At 45.9% G+C, this 14,531-nt stretch overlaps 1 protein-coding gene across 10 annotated transcripts in view; it reads left to right on the forward strand.

Annotated features, from left to right (window-relative positions):
* Window positions 1-4,983, forward strand: part of EPB41 (erythrocyte membrane protein band 4.1) — a 56,397-nt gene extending 51,414 nt beyond the window's left edge. For all 10 annotated transcript variants that reach the window (XM_054395422.1, XM_054395425.1, XM_054395424.1 and 7 more), the window contains 2 exons: window positions 289-405; window positions 1,246-4,983. In XM_054395422.1, the coding sequence (XP_054251397.1) occupies window positions 289-387 (99 nt within the window). In that variant the 3' untranslated portion in view covers window positions 388-405; window positions 1,246-4,983. The remainder of the gene's footprint in view (window positions 1-288; window positions 406-1,245) is intronic.
* Window positions 4,984-14,531: the final 9,548 nt, after the last annotated feature.

The raw sequence follows: 14,531 nt of genomic DNA on the forward strand, positions 1-14,531 counted from the left end.
TCATAGAAAACAGTTTTCCTTGCAGAAATAATCTAATGACATCAAAAGTCAGCAAACTGGGTAGCTGAAGTGGATTCACTTTCTCTCCGTAGAGGTAGAAATGGCCTCTTGTTCCCCCTTGGAGGCACAGAATCATAGAATTGTTTTGGTTGTAAAAGACCTTTAAGATCATCGAGTCCAAACATTTATCTACCAAGCCTAATGCTAAGCCATGTCCCTCGGCATCATGGCCACAGGGCCATGTCTCTGCCTCTTCAGGCACTCTCTGAAGCGTGCGGTCTCTTCCAGGTCCTAGCACAGGCGATAAAGGCAGCGAAGGAGCAGCACCCAGACATGTCAGTGACCAAAGTGGTTGTGCACCAGGAGACCGAGATCGCAGAGGAGTAGTGGGGCCGTGATGGACAAGTGAGTGATGGGTGCTGCTTTCCCCGAGGGTGGGGAGCTCAGTCTCTGTGCCAGTGAGTTTTGGCTAAATCCAGTCAAAGTTTAAGTGAGTAGTTATTAGCTGTTGAGTCCTGCTCAGGCTGTTCCTGTTAAGTCACTCAAGGCTGGTAAAGGAGTCACATATATGGAAATGAGCCAAAAAAGACTAAAAAAAGCAACATGACTTCTGGGAGGCAGAACAAGAAGGTGGTCAAGAAGAGAGACAGCATAGCCTAACAGACAGAATGGTTGAACTTTTTAACTGTCATAGAATTGTTTTGGTTGGAGAAATCTTTAAGATCATTAAGTCCAACCATTAAGCCAGCACTGCCTGGTCACCATTAAACCACAGAATCGCAGAATGGTTTGTGTTCGAAGGGACCTCTAGAGGTCATCTGGTCCAACCCCTTCTGCAGTCAGCAGGGACATCCTCAACTAGATCAGGTTGCTCAGAGCCCTGTTGAGCCTCACCTTGAATATCTCCAGGGATGAGGCCCCAGCCACTTCCTTGGGCGTGTCCCTCAGCACCACATCTACACAGCTTTGAAATCCCTCTACGGATGGGGACTCTACCGCTGCCCCAGGCAGCCTCTTCCAAGTCTAGATAAAGATGGCAGAGCTTTCCTAAGAACTTGCAGCTCTAAAAATATGGTCCTTCAAGGGTGGGAGTAGGATGTGGTTTGTGCCTGGAAGTGACTCTGAGCCTGAATTCACACCTGCCATTGGTGGTAACTCACCCGATTTCAGTTCTCCAGCAGCTTCAGGGGAGCAGGTTCCTTGAGCTGGCTGTTGGTAACTGTAACTTTGCTCCTCTTTCTTCAGGAAGCGTTCCTGCCAGACACAAACCAAGAATAAGAAGCCCAGCATAACTACCAAGAAACTACTTGGAGCACAGAGACCTCGGATTTGCAAGACTTGACACTCAGAGATGTTCATATCATTTATTAAGAGTTGAGCTTTGACATTTTACTTGGGACTTTTTCCAGGCTCCACTGGATCCTAGTGGATAAAGATTTTTTTATATATATATATATATATATATATATACACACACACATATATATAGCTGTATCGTGCTATATATATATAATGATACAAGTATGCCATATTTTGAACTGCGCTGACATTTTTTACAGGTTTTCCATTTGCATTTCCTCCCCTGCATTGCCTCTTCATCACAGACCCAGACACACCTTCCAGGGCTCCAGGGGTCACTTGTTTATAAGTCGTGTTCCCTCTTCTTCGTCAGGGGTAATGGAGACAAACCACACCCAGGCGTATGCCTAGTGCGGGATCCAGGCGTGCCCTCCAAAAACCATGGCTCCTTCTGCTGGGAGAGTCAGTTTAAAGAAGTCAGACTTCAGTTTTGTGCAGCATTTTTGATTATTGCCACTTGATTTTTTTTTTTAAGCTCTAGAGAAGCTTGAACCCCTCCAGCTGCAATTCCTGGGGGTGCAGAGCAGAGCTGCTGCCTTCACCCTGAGTTTCCTCCCCAGTGGGTTTTGGGCCCCTGGTGTATGAACACAGTAGGGTTTTGTGGTGTACACTTTGCACACTTCTTCATAGGTGATTAGATTTAAGGAATACTGGAAGTTGCTTCGAATATCTTACACTGTGAATTGTAGAGCTTCAAGAGGACTGTGACAGCACCTTGCCTTCCTCCCATGTGTCTCTGCCGCATGCTACCTGCCCTCTTGGTGTTTTCTGGCTGCCATTAAATCCAGAAACTCCTAGAAGTGTGTGTTTTAAAGTGTTTGGACTCTGAATTCACAGTAACTGATTATCTTTTTCTTCAGTGTCTTAGTTTTTCACTTGCTTGTGTTCATGATTTTTAAGTTAGGGGTTTGGTTTGTTTTTTTTGTTTCATTTGGTGGTTTTTTGGTGTTTGTTTGTTTTTTTTTTTTTTTTGCGGGGGTGGTGGTGTTTGTTTGGTAAGTCTTGGGTTGGGTTTTATTCCTCCCTCACAGTGCTAAACATGTTACCCATAGACCAGGGCTTACATCCTGCTACCAGTGAATTTAAAATACTTTAGACAACCCTTCCTAAGCCTGGAACACTGTGCTTGGAGAGGCTGAAGAAGGAATCTTAGGAGTCAGGTATTTTCTGGTTGTGATAGAGCCAAACCACGTGGAAAAAAACCACCACTCCTCTTCCATGCTGGCTTCCAGGTCCGGGCTTTGTATGGCTTTGTGACCACCTTGCTGGAAGAAAATACCAGGGTCAGTGGTTGCATCACAGAGCACTGGGGTGAGCTCCAGTGGAGTGAGGATGACCAGAAAATATCTGTTATGGGGTTGGCTGCTCTTCCTTCCATGGTGTTGGGCCTGAGCTCCTGCTGCTGCTCACAGAGCTTCATGGAAATGTTCTGATCATGGCCTGGTTTCTCCTTCCAGCATTTGAACTTATCAAGAAGAAAAAAGCCAAGCTTTGTAAAAAGTCTGCCCAAACACTCATGATCAATTTAGTATCCTCTGAGGTTGTGGTTTCTTTCCTTTAGAGATTATATATATGTATATGTATGTGTATATATATATTTATGTACTCTCTAGTGTGGCAAATTGGTAGCTGAGGGCATGGAGTGCTCTCTGCTGCTGCTTCTTAGCTGAGAATGGGGAGAAAAAGGCAGTGAAAAGCTCTCTGTTAGTTTAAATTGGAATCGTGTGTTTCAGAAGTTACTGGTTTGAACTCAGGCTGCAACAACTCACTGTTCAGCTGCAAAATCAGCCTTGGAACTACACTGGGGCCTGTGTAGCTTCTCCCATTCTGGATCAATTTCAATCAAGCTGTCAGTATTGATTGTAGACTGCTGAAAATGCTAGAGCTGCTGGAGTTGTGCTTTTTTTTTCTGAGCTTTGTAGGCTGTGGGTCCTTCCCAGCCTCCTCCCAGCCTTCTCATGCTGGTAGCTGCATCTCAGGATGCTCTGGGTGTGTGCTGTGGGTACTGGGCATCCCCCTTGGGGAATTTGGGTAGTCCTGGCCTCCATAGCTGTCATTCAGATTCCTACTTCCTACTGATGCCTGGACAGCCCTTTCCCTCCTTACTCTGTGACACAGAGCATTTAACAGCTCTCTGTCCCTCCTGTCCTCAACTTCAGTTGGGTAACGCTTGCCTTAAACACCTGTTGTGCTGAGCACCCCTATGGCAATACCCATTTTCTGGGAATTGAGCTTTTTTTCTGATGCTCAATCCTTCCTTCTCACCCTGTAGCAGCTACTGGAGGAGTCAAAGAGCATGTAGGGTTGTTAAGATTTCTGAGCTTCACCAGAGAAAGACAGTGTGAAACTGAGTTTGTCCATAGCACTTAAAGGCGCTTGGCCATCATGAGGATTTAGGGGAACATAGTGAGAGGCTGGAGCTTGACCATGGGCGCACTGTGGGGTATTCTGGGTACAGTGAGCAGGACAAAACACCCTGAGCAGGGAATTTCTAGGGTAAGAAACCTGCCGGCACAGGAGATGGTTCCTTTCCAAAAAAGATGTGCTCACTGTGGCTGCGGACATCCTGTAGACTCGAATAACCCTGTGTTTATTTTTCCCCTGGATTTTGGCTGGCTGTTTGCAGGTTGTTCATTATCACGTTTCCCCTTTTTAAGTCCTTCCTTCTTCCTGAGTACTTTAAACAAATGATTGCCTCATCACGGCAATAACAGTGCCCGGAGCTGGGTGCAGACAAGCTCATCCCTTGCACAGAGCCTCATCTCACCACTGCCATCACCCCTCTGTGTGACCCCATGGAGGGAGAGCTGTTCCAACCCTGCTGATTCTCCCCAGCTCTCTCCAACTGACATGGCCACCAATGTTCAGGAGCTGGCCAGGAGCAGCAGCTCCCTGGGGAGAAGATGAGTTATGAGCAGAAGCAGCTTCCATCCTTGGGGCTGTGGTGGGGCTGCTGCATGCCTTCCACCTCTGCTGGGTTTGCCAGTCTTGGCGTTGCTGTGTCATTTCTAGGGACACACCAGCTAAGGAAGATCTATTTATATGAATGTTCCCAGCTCTTCCCCTTCCACCAATTCACTCAGAGACTGTCTTGATTGTATAATATACATTATATGGAAGCTATTTATATATGAATTAATGTTTTTATAGAGAGGAAGGCAAGGAGCTTCTATTCTCCTCCGTTAGACTGGAACGGCTGTGCTTGCCAAATGGTGATCACTGGCCCAGCAGAGATTTGTTTGCAATGGACTGACCAAGTTCTGCTTTTCATAAACTGTGGTTTGCGGATTTTCCTGATTGTTAAATTTACGTGGGGAGGTGATAGTGTCCCAGCCTTAGAGATGAGACATATAAAAAAAAAAAGTATTAAAAAAAAATAGCTGAGAATATGAAGGAGCTTTGTAAAGTTTTTTTCTAAGGCATTGTCTAGGGTAAGCCAGTCACACTCTTCTTTCTAAAACAATAGGAGCTTTTAAAACAGGCAAATCTTTGTAGATGGAGTAGGGATGGGAGCTGTTCTTTTGGACTTTTATAGTGATTCAAAGGGAAAGTTGCTGTAGCATTTAGCCAGACCTCAGTGTTGGGTATTGCTTCCTGTATTGCATTTTTCAATAAATTTTCAAACAAAACTCTCTCTCTGGCTCTGGAGTTTCTTTTCCTCCTCCTCACTGTCTTCTAGGGTCTTGTTCTCCTTGGCCTGGCTTCATGGAAATGGGCTTTTTCCTAAACCAGAGCCAAGGGTGTCCCCAGCAGAGCCAGTGTTGGCTATGCGCTGTGTGCTGTGGCTGCTGGAACTCTCCATGGCACAGCACCACCATGTTTTCCTGCATTCTTGGTGACATCAGAAGCTTTAAACAGCTTCCAGTGAGACCACAGCTGCCAGAAAGGGACAAAAGGGAGCCCCAGAACCTGTGGGAAGGGACTGTTTCCAAAGGGCATATAGCACTAAGGGGCAATGGTTTGAAACTGCAGCAGGGTAGATTTGGGTTGGACATTAGGAAGAAGGTCTTTAGTACAAGGGTGGCGAAACTCTGAAACAGGCTGCCCAGGGAGGTGGTGAAAGCTGCATCCCTGGAGCCATTCCAGGTCAAGCTTGATGGGGTTCTGAGCAACCTGATCTAGCTGGGGATGTCCCTGCATACTGCTGAGAGGGATGGATAAGATGACCTCTGAGGCTCCCTTCCAAGTCAATGCATTCTGTGACTGTGTTCTCCCTAAAGCATCACTTGGTATCAAACCTCCTTTTGAGCTCCCTGGTTTCAGGAGAGCTCAGGTAAGGGTTTCTGCCCCCCAGCTGCTGCCTGACCCCAAGTGAATGTGGTTGGAGCAGGGCATATGGTCTAATCCAGGGCGGGGTTTTTTTTGCCCCCCTGCAGCATCTCAAGGTGGCCTGGGTGCATCCAAAGGGCTTTTGAGGGTAACAAAGGGGGTCTAGGGGCACCTGCCTGAAACCGTGTTGGCCACAGATGCTCTTCACCAGCTGGGAGTCGTTCACAAGGATGGTCAACCAGAGAGCCTTCTACTGGATGCGAGGGTAGGTAGTGCCTCTACAGTGCCTGTGCTTGAAATGCCACAGTCTGCAGCTGATGCCATGCAGAGCAGTGCTCTAAGTAGCTCTGTGAAAGTCTACCATGGCCTCAGAAGGCTGTGCAGAGTTCAGAGCTGAAGCCAGGCCACACTGTAACTCATTTCTGCTGTCATAAACAGGATTGGTCGGGCTGATTGCAGATAGTGGGGAACTGGAAATGTACCTTCCATGCTCATGGAAGCACTGCATGGGAAAGAAATGATTATTCCTTGGTGACATGAGTGTGGTTTTGCTGGTGTGTCCCTGGACACAAATACCTTTTTGCACCAATGCCAGCACTATCTGACAGAGGATCCAACGTTTCTCTGCAGGTATTTCCCAGGGTCCTCAGCTACTCAGGACACCCAGCCCCAGTGCCAGGCTGATGTCAGCTCACAGGTGTCATCTGGAAGGCTGCCTGCCTGAATGCCAGGGCCCTTACTGGAACGATTTGGCAAAATGAAGGTTTGTCTCTCTTTGCTTCCAGTGCCCCAATAAGGACTTGTGCTGACACAGTTCCAGAAAGCTGAAACCATCAAAGGGTTTAATTTATTAGAGCAACAGACTGAAGAGATTGGTGATTGCCAGCGAAAAATGCACCAGCTGCAAGGTGGTCTTGGGGTAGTAAAGCCAGGGGAGCACGTGACACGTTCGGAAGTGCAGACTCATGCAACAGCTCTCCCAGAGAAAAGAGAAGAGAAGAGAAGAGAAGAGAAAATAGAAGAGAAGAGAAGAGAAAAGAGAAGAGAGAAAAGAGAAAAGAGAAGAGAGAAGAGAAAAAAGAGAGAAGAGAAAGAAGAGAAAAGAAGAGAGAAGAGAGAAGAGAAAAGAGAAGAGAAAGAGGAGAAAGAAGAGGAGAAGAGAAGAGAAAAGAGAAGAAAAGAGAAGAGAAAGAAGAGAAAAGAGAGAAGAGAAAAGAGAAGAGAGAAGAGAGAAAAGAGGAGAGAAAAGAGAAGAGAGAAGAGAAAGAAGAGAAGAGAGAAGAGAAAGAAGAGGAGAAGAGAAAGAAGAGAAGAGAAGAGAAAAGAGAAGAGAAAAGAGAAGAGAAAAGAGAAGAGAAGAGAAGAGAAGAGAAGAGAAGAGAAGAGAAGAGAAGAGAAGAGAAGAGAAGAGAAGAGAGAAGCAGCAAAGCTCAGTCATCTGAAAGTGCAAATCTCACCAAGAAGGGAGTCCCTGCCTCGGGGTGATAAAAAGGAGGGCAGCCCTTCAGCTGTCTCTGGCTTTCCACCCGTAATTGTACATGGGGGTGGGGGAGGATGCAGCAGAGGAGCAAGGGAGCAAGGGACGGGGACAGCCTCCCCAAAAAACTCCTTGTAACCCTGAAAGTTTGAAATGCCTGAATGTTCTTGGAGGGGATTAAAAACCCTGGAAAACTGTAAGTATGAGTGTGAGGTGTTCCAGCAGAGACAAAGGGATGGTATTAATTTGTATGAAAAAAGGCTTTGAAATGACCCCCCTGTATCTCCTCTGGTATCTAGAAAGGCTTCTAGAATAGAAAAGCAAATCCACAGCAGATCCACAGGGGCATTTGAAATAGGAACACAACTATCAAATGTGTGTCTCTAAATTAAAACTTGTGGATTTTCTGTTGTGTGTGTTTGTGGTGTGTTTTTTTTTTTTTTTAATTAGAAAGGAAAAAGCTCGGAATGGAGCACAGCTGAGCTGCTCCCCATCTAAAGAGGTTCTGGGGTTATTAAAGGGGAATTTTGGGGGCATCTGAAGGGTTCTGGGGGCATCTAGAGGTGTCTGGGAGCCTCCCACTCCCTTCCTGTCCTGGTTTGAGGCCAGACAGATCTTCTATTGCCCCGAGAGGGACAAAAGAATGACACTCACACAAATGGATTGAAGAGTGATGGAAAGTTTACGTGGAAAAGCAATTGGTAAAACTACAAGCATAGTGGCAAAGATATCCCAGAGCGTAGAGAGTCCCTTATACAACACCCAAAGGCCTCCCAACTCTTCCCTTCTCCCCACCTGAGGGCATAACCAAAACCCCCAGGCCTTGTTCTTCCCCCCTACACTGCTAGGCTGGTCTCAGGCTGGCCAGGTCTGAGACTGCCCCCCCCCTTCTCCTCCTGGCATTAGACCTAGACAGGCCTAATAGGCCTTGAGATTCTCCTCCACCATTACCTGATAGAGATCATGTCCCCTGGGAGCAGACAGGGAAGAAAGAGCAAGAGAACGACTTTGCAGATGAATTTATAGGATGCAGAATTTCTGGGTAGAAATACGTCGTTTCCTGTGTGCACCTTACTGGGTTGGACACTCAGGACGCCAGAAGTGTAACTTACATGGCAGTAACATGAGGCACGCAGCCTAAACTGCCACACTCCAGTCCTTCCCAGTCACCTTCCAGTCTCCTTCCAGTTCCTCCAAGTCCCCTCCCAGTGCCCTCCCAGCCCCTCCCAGTACCTTCCAGTCTCCTCCCAGTACCTTCCAGTCTCCTCCCAGTCCCTTCCAATCTCCTCCCAGTTCCTACCAGTCCCTCCCATTCCCCTCCCAGTCCCTTCCCAGTCCCCTCCAATTGGGAGCCATACCTGGACCACTGGAGCACTGAGAGCCCACTGGAAGCCCTGGGAGCCCAACTGGAAGCACTGGGAGCTGTCATTTTGTGTCCCCCTCCACAGTGTTGTCTCCCTCCCCCTCCCTCTCTGACACTGTGAGGGGCAGGAGTGGGACAGCCAGGCTGCGCTCTCATTGGTCAGCGTGGCTTAGGCAGGAAGTGCTCCCTTTGGCTGCATTGGGCCAGTTCCCTCCAGTTTGGGCTCTGTCCACTTTGGGGACATTTGGGCCAATTTTGGATCCCATTTGGGACTTTTTTCCTAGTCACTCCCAGTCCCTTCCCAGTTCCCTTCCAGTCTGTTCCAGTCCCTCCCAGTTCCCTCAGAGCTCTCTCATAGTTCCTCCCAGGTCCCTTCCAGTGCCTCCCAGATGAGCCTCAGTTCCCTCTTAGTCCCTACCAGTTTCCTCCCAGTTTTCTCTCAGTCTGACAGTTTTCTCCTGCTTCCCTCCTAGTTTCCTTCCAGTATCCTCCCAGTTTCTTCCCAGTTGCTAACAGTTCTCTCCCAGGCCCTTCGTGGAAGGAAGGTGTTGGGACTGTGAGGGAGCTGTCAGGAGGCTCTTGCTGTGTGGTTTGGTAATGCTGAGAGCCACATCTGGTGCTGAGGGAACAGAACGAGAACAGAAGGCTTTGGTTCTGAAGCCAGAGCTGCTTCCTGGGGGATGAACGTTTTTCTGACAGCTATTGAAGGAACATTTTTCTGCAGGTGTTACCCAGGGCTCCTCAGCTGCTCAGAACTCAACAATCTCAGAGGGGAATAAAAGCCCTGGAAAGCTGTAAGCGTGAGTGTGAGGTATTCTAGCAGCAGAGACAAAAGCGTGCTGTTGATCTAGAGGCTGCAGCATGGCAGTGATTTGTATGCAGAAAGACTTTGGAATGACCCCCCACTATATTTTCTCTGGCATCTAGAAAGGCTTCTAGAATAGAAAAGGAAATCCTCAGCAGAACCACATGGGCATTTGAAATAGAAACACAACTATTAAATGTGTGTCTCTAAATTAAAACTTGTGGATTTTCTGTTGTGTTTGTGGTGTGCTTTTTGTTTTAATTTGAACAGAAAAAGCTCTAAAGGGAGTCCAGCTGAGCTGCTTTCCATCTAAAGTTTGTCTGGGGCTATCAAAGGGGAATTTTGGGGGCATCTGAAGGGTTCTGCGGGCATTTAGAGGTGTCTGGGAGCCTGCGGAGGATCTCTTGGTGGCTCCCAGAGGGTCTGTAGTGAAGGCATCACATGCCAGAATTACGCCCCCAAATACCAACTAACTTGTCCCAACATGTTCTGGGAAGTCCCCCCTTCCACCCTCCTTTCAGGAGAAGAGGAACAAAAGGTTCAGGTGTCAGCCTGTCTCCTAAGGGAGACCCTCACCATAAATTCCCCAAAGGGGATTTAGCAATTACCCTGCCCATCATGTAAACTGTCTACGTCAGTGTTTAAAGTCAATACAGGCAATAGCAAAGCTCAACTTAAATACATTTACGAGATGGAGGTGGACTATGGAAAGCAAAAAGTTCAGAAGTTATGTCCTTTTCTGCTCCCTCAGAAAACATTAAGGGGGGGAGGGAAAACTACTTGGTGTGTTATGCATGAAAGGTCTATACTGTTTTCTCAGTCCTTTTTATATCCTTAAGCCTGTGCAGGAATGTCACAGTAAAATGTAACTATAGTTTGTAGGAGGTTGCTCCTTCTTTTTAGGGATTCTGATGTAAATTTTCCAATACAAGACACACTGTTGGAATTTTGCAAAGAAATTTCTTTAAGGTCTCTGTTATGTATTTTACCCTGAGATGTGGTGTTGACAACAGCTGAAGTAGCTCTTTTTCTTCATTATTCACTGGGGCAGTCTGCAATTTTTCTATTACCTTTGAAAAAAAAATTAACAACCTCAGAATTTGTGACTTTGATTGGTGGACTCCTCTTACTTTCTGGTAAGTGTTTACTAACTTCTGTCATCCTTCAAAGTAGTGTGCACAGACCAAAACCAATCCAAATCAATAGTACACAAATCCTAAAAGAAAGGAAAGCTTCAGCATCTATTTCATTTTTCGCAGAGCGCAAGAAAACATCATCAGGAATCAGGACCCTAGCCTCTAAACATTTAGTTTAAAAGTGATTGCACTAATATAATTTCAGGAACAAGATATTTTTGAGCTCTCATTTCCTTTATCAATCATGAGTAAAACTAGCCAAGGGATTCCAATGGCAGCTGGGGAAGACAAGAACACATACAGTACAACTGCAAAGTTTGGATTTGCTAGAAAAGCTGACTATAATAGGAAAATAAGGAGACAAGAGTTTTAACTCACATCTTCAACTAATCCTGCTGCACTGTGTAAAACAGGAGTTGGACTCTGTCTTTCATAATGATGGAGTTTTTCATGAATCTGAAAAAAAAAATTCAGGTATATTAATACAGGGAGATAGCTTCATAAACACACTCACATTGGAATATTTCTGAGGTAAGTGTCAGAAAATAGCCTCTCTTGGGGTTATTTTGGTTTTGAAGTCTTGTCTTTTTGCTCACAGCCATAAAATCTGTTAAGACTTCAGCAGCATAAGGGGAAAAATGAAGGCATTTCACACTGCCTTCTGGTTAGGGGCAATTTATCTGCATTTTTGCAGTCGAGGCAGAAACGTTTTCCATGAACACAATGTTAATTCTCAATGAAAGTCCTTAATGTTTTCTTTCAAATAAATAATGCTTCGGTGAGCATATAATTGAAAAAAAAAAGAGAAATGAAAAAGATTTAACAAATTAAACAGCTGATAAGGAAACATAGTAAGTAAACTGCAAGGAAAACATACATTCATAAAAGAAGTTTTACCTTCATCAGGTAGCTAGGGTTAGGGGTTAGGGTTAGGGTTAGTGTTAGGGATAGGGTTACGGTTAGGGGGTAGGGTTAGGGTTAGGTGTTTAGGGTTAGGGTTAGGGTCAGGGGTTAGGGTGAGGCTTAGGGTTACAGTTAGGTTAGGGTTAGGGTTGGGTTAGGGTTAGGGTTAGGGTCAGGGGTTAGGGGTTAGGGTTAGCATTAGGGTTAGGGTTAGGGGTTAGGATTACGGTTAGGTTTAGGTTTAGGGTTAGGGTTAGGGGATAGGGTTAAGGGTTTTAGGGTTACGGTTAGGGGGTTAGGGTTAGATTTAGGATTAGGGTGAGGGTTAAGTGTTAGGGTTAGGGTTAGGGTTAGGGGTTAGGTTAGGGTTAGGGTTAGGCTTAGGGTTAGGGTTAGTGTTAGGGTTAGGGTTTAGGGTTAGTGTTAGGCTTAGGGTTGCGGTTAGTGTTAGGGTTAAGGGTTAGGGTTAGGTTTAGGGGTTAGGGTTAGGTTAGCTTTAGGGTTAAGGTAAGGTTTAGGGTTCGGGTTAGGGGTTAGGGGTTAGGGTTAGGGTTTAGGGTTAGGGTAAGGGTTAGGGTTAGGGTTAGGGTTGGGGTTAGGGTTCGTGTTAGGGTTAGGGTTAGAGTTCGTGTTAGGGTTAGTGTTAGGCTTTGGGTTAGGGTTAGAGTTAAGGTTAGGTTTAGGGTTAGGGTTCGGCTTAGGGTTTAGGGTTAGGGTTAGTGTTAGGGGTTAGGGTTAGGGTTAGGGTTTAGGGTTAGGGTTTGGTTTAGGGTTAGGGTTAGATGTTAGGGTTAGAGGTTAGGGTTAGGGGTTAGGGTTAGGTTTAGGGTAAGGTTTTAGGGTTAGGGTTAGGGTTTAGGTGTTATGGGTTAGGGGTTAGGGTTGGGGATAGGGGTTAGGGTTAGGGTTAGAGGTTAGGGTTAGGGTTAGGGGTTAGGGTTTAGGTGTTATGGGTTAGGGGTTAGGGTTAGGGGTTATGTGTTACGGGTTTGGGGTTTTAGCTCTTACGGGTTTGGGGTTTTAGCTCTTTTGAGGAGAGAGTCTAAATGGAGGTTGCAATTCTGGGCTAGCTCTTTCCTGTCACCAGTTACAGCCATGTCTAAGCAGGTGGAAAAAAGCTGTTTTACAAGCCGCACAGAGACAAACAAAAGCATTAGGGGCTAACACATGAAGGGAACCTCCTAGCACCAAATTTCTTTTTCCGTTTGGTCTCTTTTTAGGAGAGAGTCTAAATGGAGCTTACAATTCTGTGCTAGCTCTTTCCTGTCACCAGTTACAGCCATCTCTCTGCCTATTTTTGCTGAGATCTTATATAAGCTGTGTATTTGAGCAATAAAGTTGAAGCTTGCTTATCAATCACATTGATTGCCGCTCGTCTTCCCTTGCGTTTCACCAGTAAATCAGATTGATTTCTGCCCGTCTCCCTCGCCTTCGACACCAAATGTCGCCCGAACAGGGACCCTCGGAGACCTTCAGGCTGTTCCGGTAATACTGTGAGTCCCGGGAAGGAGGTGTCGATTAGCAGCGGTCGACGGGCAGAAGTGCGACTCATCGCTGGCGAAGGGAGTTCGTACCATGCCTGGGCCAGACCTTCGGGAAAGGCTCGCCATACGGGCAAGGGCTGCCGGCTCTCAGGTTCAAGGCTGCACTAAGGTAAAGATATCCGCAGGTCTTAGGCTGCTTAAGGAACTGATATCTAGGTAATATATCTGGCCAGATAGGTTTTCGAGAGCAAAGTAGCCCTTAGTTTACTCAGCAGTTTCCTTGAGAAACTTTAGAAACAAAAAGACTTAGAATTTTCCTTGAGAAACGAAAAGCAGAGGATGTGGACTTAAAGAAGCACCCTGAACGTTTGATACAGTTTGGTCCTTTGTGGGTTACAAGCAAGTGGACTCAACCAGTGCATCTCCCTACTCAAGTGACACCAGACAATGAAGATTCCTTTGCTTTTGGTGATGCCCCTGATGGGTTTGACAATTACATCGATAGATCCAAGGACTAATATGTGGATCCCGTGGGCTAACCAAACGAGTAATTTGGATTTCTGTTTAAGTCTGCAGTCTGCTGTGGAACCTTTTAAAACATATTTGGTACCTATTTCTTTGGGTGCGTACGGAGCACAATGGACCTCTGAGGGCTTGCAGCGTGGAACTCATCCCTCCAGGAAGTGAGGTGAGCTGTGGGAAACTGAAATGGGGAATCAGAAGTCGTCCCCAGAGAGAGACATGTATGAACTGGTGAATGCACTCCTTAAAAAGCATGGCAAAGTTATTCCTGGCCATGATCTTAAAGTAATGCTGGAGTGGGTGCAAGAAAAAATCCCGACAGTTACAGCATGGACAGCAGTATGGGGCAGCGGGAGGAGATGGCCCCTGGCTGGGTCATCACGAGTCTCAGAGCGGCGGTGCCAGCCACAGCAGGGAGCCAAGCGGCGACCCCCGCGCTGGCTCTGGCTTGTCCCGTGGAGGAGGCAGCAGCTGCGGCTCCCATCGCTCTCGTATATCAGCAGTAGCATTTACAGCCCTTGATTCTTTAAAGAAATGCCACAGGTTTTTTTTTCATCAAGAAATTAGTGAAAAGGCAACTTTGGAGCTGAAGGTAGTGCTCATGCAGTCAGAACCTTCACTTCAAAGCTTGAAAATCTGCAAATTTCTGAAGACAACAGCGTGTGAACAACGAAGAAAAAAAGAAAAGGAAAAAAGTGTCTTCTCTACTGCCGTTTGCCACCCTTCTCTCTCCCTCCCCCCCCCGTCCTTCTCCCTCCTTATCTCACTCCCTTGTTTTGCAGCTGTTGGTCTGCAGAAACTTGAGTTCTAATTTTAAAGTAACAGTGTTAAGTTTTGTTAAGAAAGGTATTTTACCATTTCATGAATGCAACTGATATCTATATATTGGTTTTATCATTATTTCTGATTTTAAGGCATTTGGGAATTTATTATTTTAGTGTTTGTAATTGTTGCATTTTTTACAATAAGCATGATGATTATTGACTACCCAAAACCAAATTTGGCACTTGTAATTAGGTATATTGAGTGTTATAGAAAATGACTTTTGCTTACAAGCTTTTAGTTTTTGTGTTAAAGTATTTTTCCTAATCATTAAGCATATACACCGTGTAAGTGGTACTGGTTTTATAAGTTTATAGATTAAGGTTTTTCCTTCCTTTTTTCTGGTTCGAACCTCTTTTTTTTGAGTATGCTGGCAATTTCAAGAAGAGCT

Source organism: Indicator indicator, chromosome 33 (assembly GCF_027791375.1).
Source record: "Indicator indicator isolate 239-I01 chromosome 33, UM_Iind_1.1, whole genome shotgun sequence".
Classification (NCBI taxonomy): Eukaryota; Metazoa; Chordata; class Aves; order Piciformes; family Indicatoridae; genus Indicator; species Indicator indicator.